The sequence below is a fragment of the Pristiophorus japonicus genome, chromosome 7, assembly GCF_044704955.1.
Source record: "Pristiophorus japonicus isolate sPriJap1 chromosome 7, sPriJap1.hap1, whole genome shotgun sequence".
NCBI classification, from domain to species: Eukaryota; Metazoa; Chordata; class Chondrichthyes; family Pristiophoridae; genus Pristiophorus; species Pristiophorus japonicus.
In genome coordinates, this window is record NC_091983.1 from 25,531,265 (window position 1) to 25,551,525 (window position 20,261).

The window sequence follows — 20,261 nt, forward strand, 5'->3', positions numbered from 1 at the left end:
AGATAATAGTCTGTCTCTCTGTTTTTACCACCAAAGTGGATAACCTCACATTTATCCACATTATACTTCATCTACCATGCATTTGCCCACTCACCTAACCTATCCAAGTCGCTCTGCAGCCTCATAGCATCCTCCTCGCAGCTCACACTGCCAGCCAACTTAGTGTCATCCGCAAATTTGGAGATACTACATTTAATCCCCTCGTCTAAATCATCAATGTACAGTGTAAACAGCTGGGGCCCCAGCACAGAACCTTGCGGTACCCCACTAGTCACTGCCTGCCATTCTGAAAAGTCCCCATTTACTCCTACTCTTTGCTTCCTGTCTGACAACCAGTTCTCAATCCATGTCAGCAAACTACCCCCAATCCCATGTGCTTTAACTTTGTACATGAATCTCTTGTGTGGGACCTTGTCGAAAGCCTTCTGAAAGTCCAAATATACCACATCAACTGGTTCTCCCTTGTCCACTCTACTGGAAACATCCTCAAAAAATTCCAGAAGATTCGTCAAGCATGATCTCCCTTTCACAAATCCATGCTGACTTGGACCTATCATGTCACCTCTTTCCAAATGCACTGCTATGACATCCTTAATAATCGATTCCATCATTTTACCCACTACCGATGTCAGGCTGACCGGTCTATAATTCCCTGTTTTCTCTCTCCCTCCTTTTTTGAAAAGTGGGGTTACATTGGCTACCCTCCATTCCATAGGAACTGATCCAGAGTCAATGGAATGTTGGAAAATGACTGTCAATGCATCCGCTATTTCCAAGGCCACCTCCTTAAGTACTCTGGGATGCAGTCCATCAGACCCTGGGGATTTATCGGCCTTCAATCCCATCAATTTCCCCAACACAATTTCCCGACTAATAAGGATTTCCCTCAGTTCCTCCTCCTTACTAGACCCTCTGACCTCTTTTATATCCGGAAGGTTGTTTGTGTCCTCCTTAGTGAATACCGAACCAAAGTACCTGTTCAATTGGTCCGCCATTTCTTTGTTCCCCGTTATGACTTCCCCTGATTCTGACTGCAGGGGACCTACGTTTGTCGTTACTAACCTTTTTCTCTTTACATATGTATAGAAACTTTTGCAATCCATCTTAATGTTCCCTGCAAGCTTCTTCTCGTACTCCATTTTCCCTGCCCTAATCAAACCCTTTGTCCTCCTCTGCTGAGTTCTAAATTTCTCCCAGTCCCCGGGTTCGCTGCTATTTCTGGCCAATTTGTATGCCACTTCCTTGGCTTTAATACTATCCCTGATTTCCCTTGATAGCCACAGTTGAGCCACCTTCCCTTTTTTATTTTTACGCCAGACAGGAATGTACAATTGTTGTCGTTCATCCATGCGGTCTCTAAATGTCTGCCATTGCCCATTCACAGTCAACCCCTTAAGTATCATTCGCCAATCTATCCGAGCCAATTCACGCCTCATACCTTCAAAGTTACCCTTCTTTAAGTTCTGGACCATGGTCTCTGAATTAACTGTTTCATTCTCCATCCTAATGCAGAATTCCACCATATTATGGTCACTCTTCCCCAAAGGGCTTCGCACAATGAGATTGCTAATTAATCCTCTCTCATTACACAACACCCAGTCTAAGATGGCCTCCCCCCTAGTTGGTTCCTCGACATATTGGTCGAGAAAACCATCCCTTATGCACTCCAGGAAATCCTCCTCCACCGTATTGCTTCCAGTTTGGTTAGCCCAATCTATGTGCATATTAAAGTCACCCATTATAACTGCTGCACTTTTATTGCATGCACCCCTAATTTCCTGTTTGATGCTCTCCCCAACATCACTACTACTGTTTGGAGGTTTGTACACAGCTCCCACTAACGTTTTTTGCCCTTTGGTGTTCTGCAGCTCTACCCATATAGATTCCACATCATCCAAGCTAATGTCCTTCCTAACTATTGCATTAATCTCCTCCTTAACCAGCAATGCTACCCCACCTCCTTTTCCTTTTATTCTATCCTTCCTGAATGTTGAATACCCCTGGATGTTGAGTTCCCAGCCCTGATCATCCTGGAGCCACATCTCTGTAATCCCAATCACATCATATTTGTTAACATCTATTTGCACAGTTAATTCATCCACCTTATTACGGATAATCCTTGCATTAAGACACAAAGCCTTCAGGCTTGTTTTTTTAACACCCTTTGTCCTTTTAGAATTTTGCTGTACAGTGGTCCTTTTTGTTCTTTGCCTTGGGTTTCTCTGCCCTCCACTTTTCCTCATCTCCTTTCTGTCTTTTGCTTTTGTCTCCTTTTTGTTTCCCTCTGTCTCCCTGCATTGGTTCCCATCCCCCTGCCATATTAGTTTAACTCCTCCCCAACAGCACTAGCAAACACTCCCCCTAGGACATTGGTTCCGGTCCTGCCCAGGTGCAGACCGTCCGGTTTGTACTGGTCCCACCTCCCCCAGAACCGGTTCCAATGCCCCAGGAATTTGAATCCCTCCCTGCTGCACCACTGCTCAAGCCACGTATTCATCTGCGCTATCCTGCGATTCCTACTCTGACTAGCACGTGGCACTGGTGGCTATCCCGAGATGACTACTTTTGAGGTCCTACTTTTTAATTTAGCTCCTAGCTCCTTAAATTCGTTTCGTAGGACCTCATCCCTTTTTTTACCTATGTCATTGGTACCAATGTGCACCATGACAACTGGCTGTTCTCCCTCCCTTTTTAGAATGTCCTGCTCTGAGACATCCTTGACCCTTGCACCAGGGAGGCAACATACCATCCTGGAGTCTCGGTTGCGGCCGCAGAAATGCCTATCTATTCCCCTTACAATCGAATCCCCTATCACTATCGCTCTCCCATTCTTTTTCCTGCCCTCCTGTGCAACAGAGCCAGCCACGGTGCCATGAACTTGGCTGCTGCTGCCCTCCCCTGATGAGTCATCCCCCCCAGCAGTACCCAAAGCAGTGTATCTGTTTTGCAGGGGGATGACCACAGGGGACCCCTGTACTACCTTCCTTGCACTGCTCTTCCTGCTGGTCTTCCATTCCCTATCTGGCTGTGGACCCTTTCCCTGCGGTACGACCAACTCACTACACATGCTACTCACGTCATTCTCAGCATCGTGGATGCTCCAGAGTGAATCCACCCTCAGCTCCAACTCCGCAACGCGGTCCATCAGGAGCTGGAGGCGGATACACTTCCCGCACACGTAGTCGTCAGGATCACTGGTGTCGTCCCTGAGTTCCCACATGGTACAGGAGGAGCATAACACGTGACCGAGCTGACCTGCCATGACTTAACCCTTAGATAAGCAACAACAATGCTAAAGTTTACTCACTGTTATAGAAGAGAAAAAAGAAAAACTACTCACCAATCACCAGCCAATCACTTACCCCTTGGCTGTGACGTCACCTTTCTGTTTCTTTCTATTTCTTTTTTGCCTTCTCCCTGTAGTTGCACAAGTACGCCTCACCAACGAATTCCCGACGCCTCTCCACGCACCTCTCGCCGACGCTGGGCCCCGGACTCCCTGCTGTGCCCTATATTGGCCTCACCAACGGACCTCCTCGACGCTGCTCCCGACTGCCGCCGACACTGGGCCCCGGACTCCCTGCTGTGCCTTTTATAGACCTCACCAACGGACCTCCTCAACGCTGCTCCTGACTGCCGCCGACACTGGGCCCCGGACTCCCTGCTGTGCCTTTTATAGGCCTCACCAACGGACCTCCTCAACGCTGCTCCCGACTGCCACTGACGCTGGGTGCCAGGCTGGGTGCAAATTCAATTGGATCAAAGTTACACTTATTTCGAGCATTAGTTAGACTCCACTTGGAATACTGCGCTTAATTCTGGTATCCAGATTATCAAAAGGATATAGATGCACTGGAAAAGGTGCAAAAAAGATTCACCAGGCTGACACCAAACTGAGAGGATATAATTAACAAGCTGAGCCTCTTTTACCTAGAAAGGAGAAGGCTGAAAGTGACCTTATAGAGGTCTTTAAAATTATGAAAGGGTTCAATGGGGTATATGGAGAGAAATATTTCCACTTGTATGAGAGTCCAAAACTAGGGGTCATAAATATCAGAGCGTCATCAATAAATCCAATAAGGAATTCAGGAGAAATTTCTTTACTCAGAGAATGTTGACAATGTGGTACTCGCTAACATATGGGTCCCGAACTTGGTCAGAGTACTGCTCACAGCCGTCGAGATACTGCCCGAAAACATTTATTTTTGAAAGATTCCTCACGTACCACCCATCTGCTGCCCAGATCCCGCCCGGCGGGAGATTCCTCCGTGAAGTACCACAGGCACAGCTCCCTGCCGCCCGCCCAGGCCAGAGGCTCCAAAAATGGGATTTTCCTCATGCACGACCCTTTAAGATCGTGCTCCTGCCTGCCAGATCTGAGCTGGCTGTAAATCGGGCAGCAGAGAGAATCGCTCAGAGTGTTGCAGCGCTGCACATCCTGGGTAGCGTCCACATGCTACACCATTATCACAGGCTCAGAATGTGTTCTCAGATCGACACTAAACTGCACAGAATGACTTCACAGATGTTAGTGAAAAGTACACCGTTGAAGAGCAGGTGTGGTATAGGAAGCGGCAATGAGTTCCGAAACACAGTAAAGGCTTCATGGAGATGTGTTATAAGGGTTTTTAGATCATTGCAGGCAGAGCAGAGTTATTGACAGAATGTGAGTGCACACATGGTATGAGCTTATGTTAAAGTTTATCGGCAATAATGAAATCATGTAATGCTTTGTCAGGATGTGATAGTGAGAACAACATTAGCTCAAGTATATAAGATGGAAAAAGATATATAATGGACTGCAAGGTCCTATCGGGGGTGGGACTTCGCGATGTTGGACCTAAGAAAATGTGGACTGAAATGCAAGCCTTAATGTGTGCCCTCCAAGTTGTGCAACTGTCTCTCATTCAATGGCAGCCTTCCTGCATTGGTCAGCCTTACGTGTCTTGGTGCAATCGCCTGATGGCAGGACCCATTAAAGAGTTGCATCATATGTGGATGGCAAGATATTCCTCAGACAGCAGTACACCTGAAGGAGATTTGTCTGTTTCTCAGCAGATACCCCAGATGATGTAAAAGTGAGATACTGACCAAGAGTAGGTGAACAATGTGACTGTATTGAATAGTGCAACATGCCAAAGTGACAGAACATGCAAACAATTGAATCCAACACATGCACATTATCTCAGAAACCAGTCAAGTCACATTCACAACGATCTATGTGGAACAACAGCTACAACTTAATGAAGAGTAAACAACATCTCCACCACCAATACCCAACCCTCTGCCCACTACAACCACCTCTCTTACCCCCGCCCTCGATGTGAGGCCCATCGTCCTATTCATGGCTCTGCCTTCATCATGGGGAGCCACACCCCTGCCCCTCACCACTTCTGCTCCATCACGTTGTGCAGGAGGGCAGCCGGAGCGCTGCTGCCGTGTTCTTCGTGCAGAGAATGTAGAGATGGAAGTCGCTGGCATCTCCAGCTCCTCAGGATCTGTCGACCTTGCGAGTGTGGGCTCGGGGGGGTTGCATGACATGTCCTGAAAGCATCGATTGTCGCATGCCTTCTACAGAGTCGGTGTTGCGCTCCACCGCACTAATGAGCCACGACATACTGGCAGTATGTTGCTCAGCAAATGTGGTGATGCTGGCAGCTATCTCAGCCATGGTCTGCAGCAGATCCCGAGCTAGGTCGACACTCGTCCTCGACAGCGGACCATTTCCTGAATTGCTGCGCGCCGTCCTGCATCCTCATGGGATTGTTGTATCATCCTGGGTGCTTACGGCTTGGTGGCTTTTCCGGCACGGCCTCTGCGCCTCCCACCACTTGTTCCTGCTTCGTCCAATTCGAATCCCAAAAAGTCAGGCCCTGAAGCCAATGTTGGCCGAACAGGTGGCACACATGTCAGGAGACTGCAGTCCTTCTCTTGCAGCTCCTCGAAGTCAAGTGGTTCGAAAACTGGCACGTCTCCCTCCTGGTCTTTGTGTCTCTGGGTGGTGGAGATGGATGTGGTGGATATGGGTGATCTTGGGGGGGGGGGGGGGCAGGGGGGTGGCAGGTGGTGGGGGTGGAGGAAGGAGCTAGTGTGTTGGGCTGCTGACAAGGTCAAGATGGAAGGCGTTAGTGTCACACACTGCCTTTGTATGACAGAGGTGGATGGGGTGCATTGCTCGGTGCTGTCCAAATCAACATCTGGATGTAGAGGACGACATTTCAGTGTACAGCGGGGGGGTGGCATTGGTCAAGCTGACATGTGATCCATAACAGCTTACATTCTTACTTCAAGGACTTCCATCGCTACATGAGCACACCATTAATGGCATTTGGCTTAACATTGCATGACCTTGCATGACATGAGCATAATGCAGACCGGCGATTAGTATAAGCTTACCATGCTCTAGCACGGGATCTGCAACACCCTTTGTGGTGGCACGGAGGTGGTCACCCACCAATGCCAAGACATTCACTTGGCTGGTCAACTCGATAACATCTGGTGGGCCCGCTCCCCTGCCACTCAGGCTTGATGTGTTGGCTCATCTTTTCTTCTACAGAAAGAAAAGTTGCAGCCTTTACCCGTTTTGCTAATGCAACACACACACAGACAGACACACACACACAAACACACACAAACAGACACAAACAGACACCCACACAATCGACACACACACAGACAGACACACAGACACACACACACACAGACACACACATACAAACGACACACACACACAGACAGACACACAGACACACACACAGACAGGCAGACACACACAGACAGACACACAGACACACAGACACACACACACACAGACACACACATACAAACAACACACACAGACAGACACACAGACACACACACACACACACAGACACACAGACACATACAGACACACACACACACACACAGACAGACACACAGACACACACACACTCACAGACACACACAGACACACACAGACACACACACAGACACACACAGACACACATACACACAGACACACAGACAGACACACAGACACACAGACACAACTGCCACAGAACTTTTTGGAGGAGTACGAGAGTGGAACAATAAATGACGCCACCACATCATTCCATCGTTTCCGACACTGGTCTCCATCCCGTACAATGTTGTCCCCTGAGGACACGGCCTCACCAATCTCCCTCCAATTGCATTTATATTGGGATGGTGGAGGCTTGCCATGACCATCCCGGGTGAGGTCTTTATAACGGCGCTCCACCTCACATACAAGTTCCTCCAGCTCCTCCTCAGTAAACCAGGGAGCTCTGGGCTTTCCTCCATCAGACTTCTTGGAAGCTTTTTTTGCACTCATTAAAACTTTCCTAGATGGATGGCTGATAATGATTTTGTTCCTCTCCAAATATGACCCCTCTCCAACTGGCAGGTGCAAGGGAGTGCACAGCTTTTATGAGCATGCGCAGCTGTACCATCAGCCCCAATCGCAGCAAAAGTGATGTCATCGCCCACACAACAAAAAAAAATCGCAAATCTCGCGCATGCGCGGTGCATGCCCTCTGATATTTGCCGAGTCGAGAGGCCTGCACCTACCGCCCACTGCTGCTGCCGCCCGCTCACGCCCACATCCGCCCATTGACTCCTGCTGCCTGCTGCTGCCGCTGCCACCGACAGAACTGCGACGATACTCCCCCCGACTGGCCCCAGCGTCAGCGGGCGGCAAAAACTGAAGCTCCGCCCGGGGGCCACCGAGAAATGGATGGGCCTTAGCTCTGACCAAGTTCGGGCCCATGGAGTTGTTGAGATGAATAGCACAGATGCATTTAAGGGGAAGTTAGATAAACATATGAGGGAGAAAGCAATAGAAGGTTATGCTGATAGGTTGAGATGAAGAGGGATTGAATGAGGCTCATATAGAGCATAAATCCTGGCATGGACGAGTTGGGCCAAAAGGCCTGTTTCTGGGATGTAAAATTCTATGTAAAGTGGCATGACACCAGCTGCTTCAGATGGTGTCATCTCTTTTTCATAAAACATATTGTTCTGTCAGCCTGGCAACATCACTCTCAAGTTAGAATGCAGCCTTTGTGTTGATAAAATTAAAAAATCTTGTCATGTCGGACAAAAACTGTATTATAACTGGGTCACAAAATCTCATCATGCAATTTAATTACATGAAAATAAATAGCTTTCTTCTTTAGTTTGTCCGTAAAAATTTCCCAACCGTAAGAGCTGAGACGCTTCTCGTTTCTCATTAATGTGAGGTGCACCCTTTATCTTTTTATAATAACAGTCAAAATGTTCACCAGACAAATTCTTCTTCATTCCACAGACATTTTGTCATCTATTATTCAATCGCCTTCTTTAAGGTGTCAGTCGAGTCATAGTGGGTAGCACTCTTGCCTCTGAGTTAGAAGGTTCTGGATTCAAGCTCTACTCCAGAGACTTGAGCACATACTCTCGATGGACACTCCCAGTGTGGTACTGAGGGAGTGCTGCACTGTCGGAGGTGCCAGCTTTTGGATGGGATGTTAAACTGAGGCGCCATCTGCCCGCTCAGGTGGATGTCAAAGATCCTGTGACACATATTTCGAAGAAGAGGAAGGGAGTTATGCCTGGTGTCCTCGCCAATATTTATCCCTCAATTATAGGATTACATAGGATATACAGCACAGAAACAAGCCATTTGGCCCAACCAGTCTATGATGGCATTTATGCTCCAATCAAGCTCCCTCCTGTCTTTCCCTATCTAAATCTAACCTTTCTCCCTTATATGCTTATCTAACCTCCCCTTAAATGCATCTATCTATTCGCTTCAACCACTCCCTGTGGCAGTGAGTTCCATATTCTCATCACTCTCTGGGTAAAGATGTTCCTTCTGAATTCCCTATTGGATTTCTTGGTGACTATCTTATATTGATGGCCTCTAGTTTTGCTCTTCCCCACAAGTGGAAACACTCTCTCTGTATCTACTCTATCAAAACCTTTCATAATTTTAAAAACCTCTATTATGCCTTCTCTTTTCCAAGAGAAAAGAGACCCAGCCTGTTCATCCTTTCCTGATAGGTATACCCTCACATTTCTGTTAGCATCCTTGTAAATCTTTTTTGTACCCTCTCCAATGCGTCTATATCCTTTTTATAATATGGCGATCAGAACTGTACGCAGTATTCCAAGTGTGGTCTAAGCAAGGTTTGATACAAATTTAGAATAACTTCTCTACTTTTCAATTCAATCCCTCTAGAATAAACTCTAGTTTATTTTTTTATGACCTTGTAAACATGTGTCGCTACTTTCAGTGATTTGTGTATTTGTACACCAAGATCCCTGAGATTCGGACTTTGCAAGTAATATGTGGCTTCTCTATATTTCTTACCAAAATGTAACACCTCACATTTATCTGTGTTGAAGTTCATTTGCCAGTTATATGCCCATTCTTCAAGTTTATTAATATCTTCTTATAACTGGTTGCAGTCCTCCTCAGTGCTGACTATCCCCCTACAGTTTGGTGTCATCTGCACATTTAGAAATTTTGTTTTTGATTCAAAAGTCTAAATCATTAATATAAATTGTGAACAACAGTGGTCCCAGCACTGATCCTTCTGGAACACCACTTCGCATCTATGCCATTCTGAATAGCTGCCCTTCAGCCCTACTCTCTGCTTTCTGCCTTGAAGTCAGCTAGCTATCCATTCTGCTACTTGTCCCCTGACTCTGCATTCTCTGACCTTGTTCATTAGTGTATTGTGTGGTAACATATCGAGGGCCTTTTGAAAATCTAGATAAATTACATCTACTGCATTAACCTCGTCTACTCTCTCAACACCACTAAAACAGATTATCTGGTCATTATCTCAATGCTATATCTGGGTGCTTGCTGTGCACAAATTGGCTGCTGCATTTCCTACAACAGTGGCTATACTTCAAAATCAGTTCATTGGCTTAGAGCGCTTTGCGACGTCCTGAGGTTGTGCAAGGCAGTGTGTGAATGCATGTTTTTCTTTCTTCTTCCTTCATAGTGTGTAGCAGTGCAGCAAGAAAATCTAGCAAGTTTGCAGTCACTGGAAACACGAAGGGGTAAAAATTCACCTCTGCCCAAAACGGAGTGCACCTTCTGTTCCTTGATGTTTTTCTCCGCCGCATGGGTTGTGGCGGAGGTGCCGTAGATATTCGTCACGTGGATGTTTTTTTTTTTTGCTCGGGGCGGATGCAGTTGTGGCTGAGAGGCGGAAGTGCCGTTACAGCGGGTCGGCCGCACCCGATCGCTCATCAGCGCCGCGCTAATGATGTCACAACGTCTCTCCCCTTCAGTTAAAGGGGAGGGGCCCCTGCGAGCTCTGCATATTGTTAAGTTAGATCCACTGGGCTACCGGGGAGGGTTCCAGCCGGGCCAGCAGCCTGGCACCCGAGAGGGGTTGCCACGCTGCCTGTTGGGGGCCCGGCCGAACCCGGGGGGGGCATAATTGTCGGGATGACCTGGCAGTCGGCCGACAGTAAAAAATAAAGTGACATCACCGGCAGTGCCACCTGCCCTGTAGGGCAGCCGCGCCGCCGACCAACAAGATGTGCACCGACACAAAAAACTGCCGGGGGCACTGGCCGGCGGCGGCGCTCCCGCGGGACAATTCCGCAAGGGATATTTCCCGTGGGGCAATTTCAGGAAGGGGTTGGCACGTGCACAGCACAGGGGGGAAAACGGGCAGAGCGATCCCCTACACCGCTCCGCCCCTGATGAAGGGCAATTTGCAAAATGGCGACACCTCCATGGAGAGTCAGCGGCCATTCCACGCCACCCCATGGCCACTGCTTTCAGGCGGCCAGAGGCCTTATTGGGAGAGGCAATTTTGGCCCCGAAGTCTATTGTTGCTTGACTCAAAGTGTGACCTTGGTTTCTTCTTTGTTGCCCTCCTTAAGTGAGAATACAGCATCAGAATACTGTCTGTAATAATGGCAATTCTGCTTAGCATGGACAGATGTGAATACGACAAACTGCAGAAAATCCAGGATCAGGAAATGCAACTAAATCACACTGTTTGTATGAAATATATCTGTCTGCTATTTCAACAAAGGTATTAATGAAAAAGGGTTAATTCCATTGTTAAAACTGGTGACAAAGGAATTCATTCCCAGCACTATACTGTTCAATGGGACTTTGTCTCCCCTTCCTCTCCCTGCATTCTTTGCCCCTCGGAAACAGCATGCTCAAAGGAGTGTTATTCAATTTTATCGATATAAGTTTGAGATAAGTACCAAGAAAGCGCAGAGCCTGAAATGATTGCAGCGTGTGAAGTATAAATATTAGCTGCAATATCGACGGACTGAAAAATAGGGAGAAGATTGGAAAATCAATGAGGGGTACTCATCACATTCTTTGCCGTCGCTGTGCATGTAACAGCAACAGTTTTTAAGTAAGCTGAGAATGACAGGGAGGCTGGAGAGCACTGGGATAGGTAATTGAACTGACAGCTTGGCCCAGTATTGGTTTAGAAGAACTGAATTTGGTCCAAATGTTTAATTCTGTTGTATATATGAGTGGGGGAAAAAAATCATGATTATATTTTGGCATTTTTGAAGATTCCAAATACGCTCTTTGAATAAATGTGATTAATGTGTTGTCCTGTATCACCCGTACATGCCATATGGAGGCTAGTTCTCTTTTGCTTACACAGTTCATTAGGTTTTCCTTCCTTCACAAGGAGCTAAACTCCCAGCATGCATCCTTTGTGGCGATGGGTTAGTCACGCACATCAGTTCCGGACTTTAATATATTTGCTGCACTTTGCCACGCATCAAGCACAAAGGCAGCCAGGAATTAATGAGAAAGTACATTTGCTTAAAGAGACACTGTACACTGAGGTTTAAGCAGATGCAAATTGCACCTTTTACATTGCTGCTTGTTTGAACAACTGCAGACTATAGGAGTACCTGCTGTCAGCCAAACACATTTAAAGCTAAACTAAACATAGCTAAACTAGACAAGACTGTGTGGAACCAGGCCATCACACATCTGGAATGATATGCGTCAGCTCGCTTGGGTTGCCAACTCTGGTTGGTCGCCTTCCTGGCGGTTTCATCACATAGCCTGATAGAGGAATGTGAAAAAACAAATTAAGTGCACTCCAGACTACAAATTCATTAAGTTATGGGAGTTCGGGTCGGGAATGTGCTGATTATAATTTTTTTACGCACTTGTCTATCAGACGATTCAGCACCTTAATGGAGACAATGGCTGGAATCTTTGCAGCCCTGTGAGTGAGGGTTTGGAGGTGGGTCCACTGTCAAAATGGCCCTGATTGGCAGCGGGTTGGGATCCCACTCTGAACCCGCCTCTTTGTCAGTTTCTCAGCTGTAAGGTCGGCATTCGGATAGCAGACCCGATAGCAAGCGGCGGGGCAGGTAATTAACATCATTAAAAGGTACTTAAATTCTAGTTAAGAGGCTTAAAAGCAGGCACTTACAATTTTACCAACCTTTTGACAGGTTTGCTGTGCCTCAGGTTTCATGCCAGTTAAGTGCGCCGTGATCTCAGTTACTCTCTATTGCTTTGGTTAGTTGACAGCTACAGAAGTGGCATAAAAGCTACCATTTCACAGCTGTTCACTTTCCAATGTCAGAAGCTGAAGCCTTAAGGATTTGGAAGAGACTTTTGAACTGTATGCACTTTGGAAGTGTTTGCCATGAACTCTCTATTCACTGTCACCTCCTTGGAGCAACCTCTCTCACCAAGGACAGGGTGCTTCTGTCATCTCAACCTTACCTGCAATCTATTCTAGCAGCATCAGTGCCCTTGAAAAAAACCTCACTTTGGTCCTCAGAATCCCACCACGATCAGCCCCAACACCAGCATCACTAAACACACCAGCAACAACACCAACCTTCTCCGCAATCAACTGGTGCTGCACAGGACACAGAGCATCAGCACCCAACCACATTGCTGCCTGGGAGGCAAGTGATGGCCTCACCATGACTACATGTACTTCACTTCACGCTGTACACCCTGACTACCACATGATGCGCCAGGTTGGCACCACCCCACACCAGCTCCATTAAGCATCCCTGCAAAGTCCAACCCATTCCTTTCACACTCATGACAATTGCAGGGGGTACCTTTATGTTTCACCATTCACTAAAACTCACAAAGCCACTTCCAAAGATGCCCACAAATCTGTCCAAGAACACAAAGTGTTCAAAATAAAGATTTCAATGTTTGACAACACATCAACATTACCGATACATGAACATTGGTTAAAGGACCCAAGTGCCTATCCTTGTGTGTTATTTGTTGGTATGACTGGATAAGGATGAGGGCGAGTGTGAGGGATGGCTAGTGAAATGGCTAGTTGCTAGTTGATAGAGAGAGAGGGGGGATGGGTGGAGATGGTAAGTTGGTGTGAGTAAGGATGTGCAGGAGTAGAGTAGGGAAGGCAGAGTGATGGGGATGTGATGAGTGGCACAGCAGTGAGTTTGGTTGAGTTTGGCTTTGCAGTGACGTTTTGTGATTTCCTGAGATCATTGAAAGGTTTGTGCCACTGCAGCCAGCTCCTCCTGCTTGCGTCCTCATGTGCAATGTGCAACCAGGCTGAGTTGGTGCCCTGGGGAGGTCTCGTCCATCTATTTGAATGGAAGAGAACCTCCTTGCATCTGGAGGGAGTCGTGGGAGAGCCCGGGTACAGCCGTGCACCTTTGTGCAGTGTTTGTCAGTGTTTGCAGTAACTCAATGCTGCAAAAATTTGACAAATGAACTGTCAAAAAAAATTGGGCATGGTCCCTTTAAGAAAACCGGTTGATGACGCATCATCAGATGACGTCATCAGACCCGCTTCCAATTAATTGGCTGGGAAACCCGCAGGGCGGGCGAAACAAGTCACAGCCATGAAAGATTAAAGGGAGAGGGCGGGCTGCACTTCGGAACAGGTTTCCCACGCTGCACTAATGCCATCTGCATTGAACTCACCTCTATTGGCAAAATCCCGGCCAATAGAACAGAAGAAGGGGATAGTAAAAGAATATAAAGGATGGACTGCATTGTCTGGTTTCCACCAACATAACGTTGCTTTCAAGCTCAAATTCTTCTGGAGATGTGAGATGGTCTCCTGGAAGCGGGAGGGGAGGGCATTACACCTTTCAGTTTTTGAAGAGCTCAGGAGTCAGATAGTAATGCCCAAGTTAGCCATGACAGCCGAAATTTTCCCAGCCCTGCGAGTGCGGGTTTGGAGGTGGGCCTGCTGTCAAAATGGCCCTGAATGGCCTGCTCTGAACCTGCCTCCATGTCAGTTTCTCAGCTGTCATTGTCTGCGGGCGGATTGCAGACCCGACAGCAAGTGGCAGGCCATTTCATTACTTTAACAGTTAGTTTAGTGCTATTTAAGAGGATTAAAAGCAGACACTTACAATTTTACCAACTTTTTGACGGGTTTGTGGTCCCTTGGGGAACATCCCAGGTAAATGGAGTCGGGTTCTCAGTTACTCTCTATTGCTTTGGCAAGTTGACAACTGCAGAAGTGGCACAAAAAATACCATTTTATAGCTGTTTACTTTCCAATGTCAGAAGATGAAGCCTTCAGGATTTGGAAGACACTTTTGATATGTATGCAGGTTGGAAGTGTTTGCAGTGAACTATCTATCCACTGTCACCTCCTTGGAGCAACCTCTCTCACCATTGACAGATCGCTTCTGTCATTTCAACCTCACCTGATATCTATTCCAGCAACATCGGTATCCTTGACAAAATCTCACCTTGTTCCTCAGAATCCCCCAGCCGAAGTGCCTTATCCCAGTCCAAGTGCATGCCTCCCTCAACCGATTCCTCAGAATCCCACCACGATCAGCTCAACACCAACACCACTAAACACACCAGCATCAACAACGACAACAATGCCCTGATCACATTGCTGCCCGGGAGGCCAGGGATGGCCTCACAATGGCCACATTTACTTCACTTCACGCTGTGCACCCTGATTGCCACATGATGTGCCAGGTTGGCACAACCCCACACCATCACCATAAAGCAATCCTGCAAAGCCCAAACCATTCGTTTCACATTCATTACCATTGGGAGGATACCCTTATGTCTCACTATTCACTACAACTCACTAAGCCACTTTGAAAGGTGCACACAAATCTGTCCAAGAACACGAAAATAAAGATTCCAATGTTTGACAACACATTAGCATAAAGTCTACATGAACATTGGCTAAAAGACCCAAGTGCCTATCCTTGCGTTTTGTTGGTTGGTATGATTGAATAAGGATGAAAGTGAGTGTGAGGGGTGGCTAGTGAGATGGGAATGTGATAATATAGATAGAGAGGGAGAGGGATGGGTGGAGGTGCAAGGTCAGTTGGTGTATGTAAGGATGTGCAGGAGTAGAGTAGGGAAGGCAGAGTGATGGGGATGTGATGAGTGGCACATCAGGATGAGGTTGAGTGTGGCTTTGCAGTAACATTTCGTGATCCACTGAGATCATTGAAAGGTTTGTGCCACTGCAACCAGGTCCTCATGATGACATCCCCGCTTGTGCATTCCTGTGCAATGTGCACCCAGGCTGCATTGGTGTCCTGGTGCGGTCTTTTCCATCCATTGGAAGGGAAGTGAAACTTCTTGCATGCTGTGACTCTCTCCATAAGCATCTGGAGGGAGTCACGGGAGAGCCTTGGTGCAGTCGTGCACCTTTGTGCAGTGCTTATCAGAGTTTGCAGCAACTCAATGCTGCAGATCACTGACAGAAGAACTGTCAGCAAAATGTTGGCCATGGTCCCTTTAAGGAAATCAGCTGATGACACATCATCAGATAATGTCATCAGATCCACTTCCTGTTAACATAGGAACATAGGAAATAGGAGCAGGAGTAGGCCATTCGGCCCCTCAAGCCATTCTATAAGATCATGGCGGTGCGGGCTCGAAGGGCCAAATGGCCGATTCCTGCACCTATTTTCTATGTTTCTATGGCTGATCTGATCTTGGGCTCAGCTCCACTTCCCTGCCCACTCCCCATAACCCTTCACTCCCGTATCTTTCAAAACTTTCCACCTTAAATATATTCAATGACCCAGCCCCCACAGCTCTCTGAGGCAGAGAATTCCACAGATTTAGGAGCCTGTGAGAGAAGAAATTCCTCCTCATCTCAGTTCTAAATGGGTAACCCCTTATTCTTAAACTATGCCCTCTAGTTCTAGATTCCCCCACGAGTGGAAACATCCTCTCTGCATCTACCTTGTTGAGCCCCCTCAGTATCTTATATGTTTCAATAAGATCACCTCTCATTCTTCTAAACTCTAATGAGTATAGGCCCAACCTACTCAACCTTACTTCATAAGTTAACCCCCTCATCTCAGGGTTCAAACTAGTGAACCTTCTCTGAACAGCATCCAATGCAAGTATATCCCTCCTTAAATATGGAGACCAAAACTGTATGCAGTGCTCTAGGTCTAGCCTCACCAATATCCTGTACAGTTGTAGGACTTCTCTGCTTTTATACTCTCTCCCCCTTGCAATAAAGGCCAACATTCCATTTGCCTTCCAGATTACTTGCTGTACCTGCATACTAACTTTTTTTGTTTCATGCACAAGGACCCCCAGGTCCCTCTGCACTGCAGCATTTTGGAATCTCTCTCCATTTACATAATAATTAGCTTTTTTATTTTTTCTGCCAAAGTGGATAACCTCACACTTTCCCACATTATATTCCATCTGCCAAATGTTTGTCCACTCACTTAGTCTGTCTATATCCCTTTGCAGATTATTTGTGTCCTCCTCACAACTTGCTTTCCCATCCATCTTTGTATCATCAGCAAACTTGGCTACATTACACTTGGTCCCTTCATCCAAGTCATTAATATAGATTGTAAATAGTTGAGGACCCTGCACCGATCCCTGTAGCACCCCACTAGTTAACGTTTGGCAACCGGAAAATGACTCATTTATCCCGACTCTCGTGTTTTCTGTTAGTTAGCCAATCCTCTATCCATGCTAATATGTTACCCCCAACCCTGTGAGTTTTTATCTTGTGCAGTAACCTTATCGAATGCCTTCTGGGAATCCAAATACACCACATCCATTAGTTCCCCTTTATCCACCTTGCTCGTTACATCCTCAAAAAATCCAGGAAATTTGTCAAACATGACTTCCCCTTCACAAAACCATGCTGACTCTGCTTGACTGTATTATGCTTTTCCAAATGTCCTACTACTGCTTTCGTAATAATGGACTCCAGCATTTTCCTAACGACAGATGTTAGGCTAACTGGTCTCTAGTTTCCTGCTTTTTGTCTGCCTCCTTTTTTGAATAGGGGTGTTACATTTGCGGTTTTCCAATCCGCTGGGACCTCTCCAGAATCCAGGGAATTTTGGTAGATTACAACCAATGCATCCACTATCGCTGCAGCCACTTCTTTTAAGACCTTGGGATGCAAGCCATCAGGTCTAGGGGACTTGTCCACCTTTAGTCCAGTTATTTTACCGAGTACTTTTTTTTTAGTGATAGTGATTGTTTTAAGTTCCTCCCTCCCTATAGCCCCTTGATTATCCATTATTGGGATGTTTTTTTAGTGTCTTCTACCGTGAAGACCAATACAAAATATTTGTTCAAAATCTCTGCCAGTTCCCTATTCCTGATTATTAATCCTCTAAGGGACCAACGTTTACTTTAGCTAATCTCTTCTTTTTTATATACCTATAGAAGCTCTTACTATCTGTTTTTATATTTCTGGCAAGTTTACTCTCATAATTTACCTTCCCTCTCTTTATTATTGTTTTACTCGTTCTTTGCTGGTTTTTAAAAATGTCGGGAACCCCGCAGGGCAGGCTTAACGAGCCCCATCAATGGAAGATTGGTGTCTGAGGGCGGGCTGGAGCCGGCAGCACATTCCCCACCCACCACCAACCCCAGCCGCACCCAACTCGCATCCGTTGGCGAAATCACGGCCGACATGTGCCAACTGTAGCGTGATTGGGAGGATCAGGTGACCTTGGACCTATGGCTCCCAAAGCTCTCTGCCACTGGGGATTTTCCTCACCTCGTGTCTGGGTCTGTTGTACATTTGTTGATAGAGATTGGTTGCAATGATTAGTCAACAACTCCATTATCAATGTATCGAGCAACTACCAGGATGGTAGAAGGCAAAACAGATGGACAGTGGGACTTTTTTGGTCAAGAATGTTACAGTGCTACTTTTGCATGGATGCTGTGCATGAAAATGAAACTGGCAGTATAACTGCTCCTTTAGATTAGGACACGATATAGCTTAGGCACTTAATTGATGTTTATCTCCGAAGAGTTATCTGGAAACAATGCCATATTTAAATCTACTCTGAAAAGTGCAAAAATAATCAAAGCTGACATTTGGTGTGGGGCGTGAGAATATCTTTTGTTTGAGGATTGTAGCATGCCCTCTACACTGGAAACCAGACCCTGCTGCTTACACATACTTTATCGCAGCTAAGTCATTAATTCAATCAAAGAGGATCAGCAATTCCATTCCACATCGAGCACTGGATCGCATTTCTGCAATTAAACCCGTTTTTATTTGAAGACAGGCCTCATTAACATTTTGTTTTCCAAACTTTCTTTCTCATTAACTTGCACTTAAAGGCAGTTTTATTAATTTTATTTAAAGGTGCATCTGATTCGTATTATTTATTTCTTCTTCTGCCCACCTCCCATTAATTCTACTTTTCTCTAATCACGTCTCATCTATTTGATTTATTTCTCCAAGTGCCCACATTTCATTTATGTGATTTATTAATCCGCGCTACCTGTAGTACCAGGTCTCATTTATTAAATTCAGACTCACCAACACATTCTTGTTTTTACCACTTTTCCTTACATTTATTTTATATCTACAACTACACTCTGAACATGCAGATGAATTCCAGGTCATGAACCCCACAATGAAGCATGTGCAAGGAAAGACCATTCAGCCCATCAAGTCTTCCACAGAATACATACATCTTATTGCGCACCCAACCCATTGAATCTCTTAATTTTTTTCCTTTATTCCGTATTTGAGCCATTGTGCAGAAAATCAAGCCGTGACTCAGTGGGTAGCACTCTTGCCTCTTGAGTCAGAAGGTTGTGGGTTCAAATGCCACTCCAAAGATTTGAGCGCATAATCCAGGCGTAGTTGCAGTCTTTCGGATGAGATGTTAAATTGTCTGGCCTCTCGCGTGCATGTAAAAGGACCCAGGGCCCTATTTCAAAGAAGAGAAAGTCGAGTTCTCCCCAGTGTTCTTGCCAATATTTATCCCTCACCAACATCATTAAAACTGATTATCTGGTCACTGAAACATTGCTGTTCGTGGGAGCTTGCTGTGCGCAGATTGGCTGCCGCATTTCCAGAATTACTTCATTGGCTGTAAAGCGCTTTGAGACGTCCAGTGGTCGTCAAAGGCGCGATAGAAATTCAAGTCTTTCTTTCTTTATATTTATGAATGTAAACAATAGGAGTTCGGAGGAGCAAGCATTGCGAGACCTGACCGGGTGCGGGGCTTAAAAAGGGGCGGCAGTTCGGGAGAAGCCAGCTGCAGCAGCAACAACAGTAAGAGACAAAAAAGTAAAAAGAATCAAAATTGAAGTGTGATGTCACAGCCAAGCAGGTAAGCGATTGGTTGGTTGGTGAGTATTTTTCTTTCTTTTTATTAAAACAACCTTGGGCATTGGTGTAAATTAGGAGCTGCAATTAAATAGATAAGTGATATTTATTATCTAAAAAATCTAATTAATTAAATCAGCTGTTTGCTGAGGAGCAGCTGGGTGTGTTTCGCTAAGGTTTAGAGTTTATTTCTGCTTGATAGTTCCAAGTCTAACTAGAGGGATGGCAGGGCAGCTCATTCCCGTGGATTGCACATCCTGTGGCATATGGGAAATCCTGGACGCTTCGCCCGGTCTGGACGACCACATGTGCAGGAGGTGTCTCCAAGTGCACCTATTCGAGCTCCGCGTTTTAGAGCTTGAGCAGTGGCTGGAGTCGCTGCGGTGCATCTGTGAGACTGAGAGCTACGAGGATAGCACGTTTCTAGAGGTGGTCACCCCGCAGCTTAAGAGTGTGCAGGTAGAGAGGGAGTGGGTGACCGCCAGACCGAAGAGGAGGACTAGGCAGGTATGCAGGGGTCCCCTGAGTCTATTTCACTCTCCAATCGGTATTCTCTTCTGAGTACCGGTGGAGGCGATGGTGCCTCTGGGGAGTGCAGCCAGAGCCAAGTCCACGGCACCACGGGTGGCTCAGCTGCACGGTGAGGGAGGAAGAAGAATGGAAGAGCTATAATGGTAGGGGATTCATTAATCAGGGAAG

The 20,261-nt window shown here is 46.4% G+C and overlaps 1 protein-coding gene across 1 annotated transcript in view; it reads right to left on the bottom strand.

The window, feature by feature from the left end:
* LOC139266571 (isoaspartyl peptidase/L-asparaginase) overlaps window positions 1–20,261 on the bottom strand; it is a 677,377-nt gene that overhangs the window by 277,440 nt on the left and 379,676 nt on the right. Inside the window, 1 exon segment of the mRNA XM_070884166.1 lies at window positions 16,856–16,859. Within this exon segment, the coding sequence (XP_070740267.1) occupies window positions 16,856–16,859 (4 nt within the window).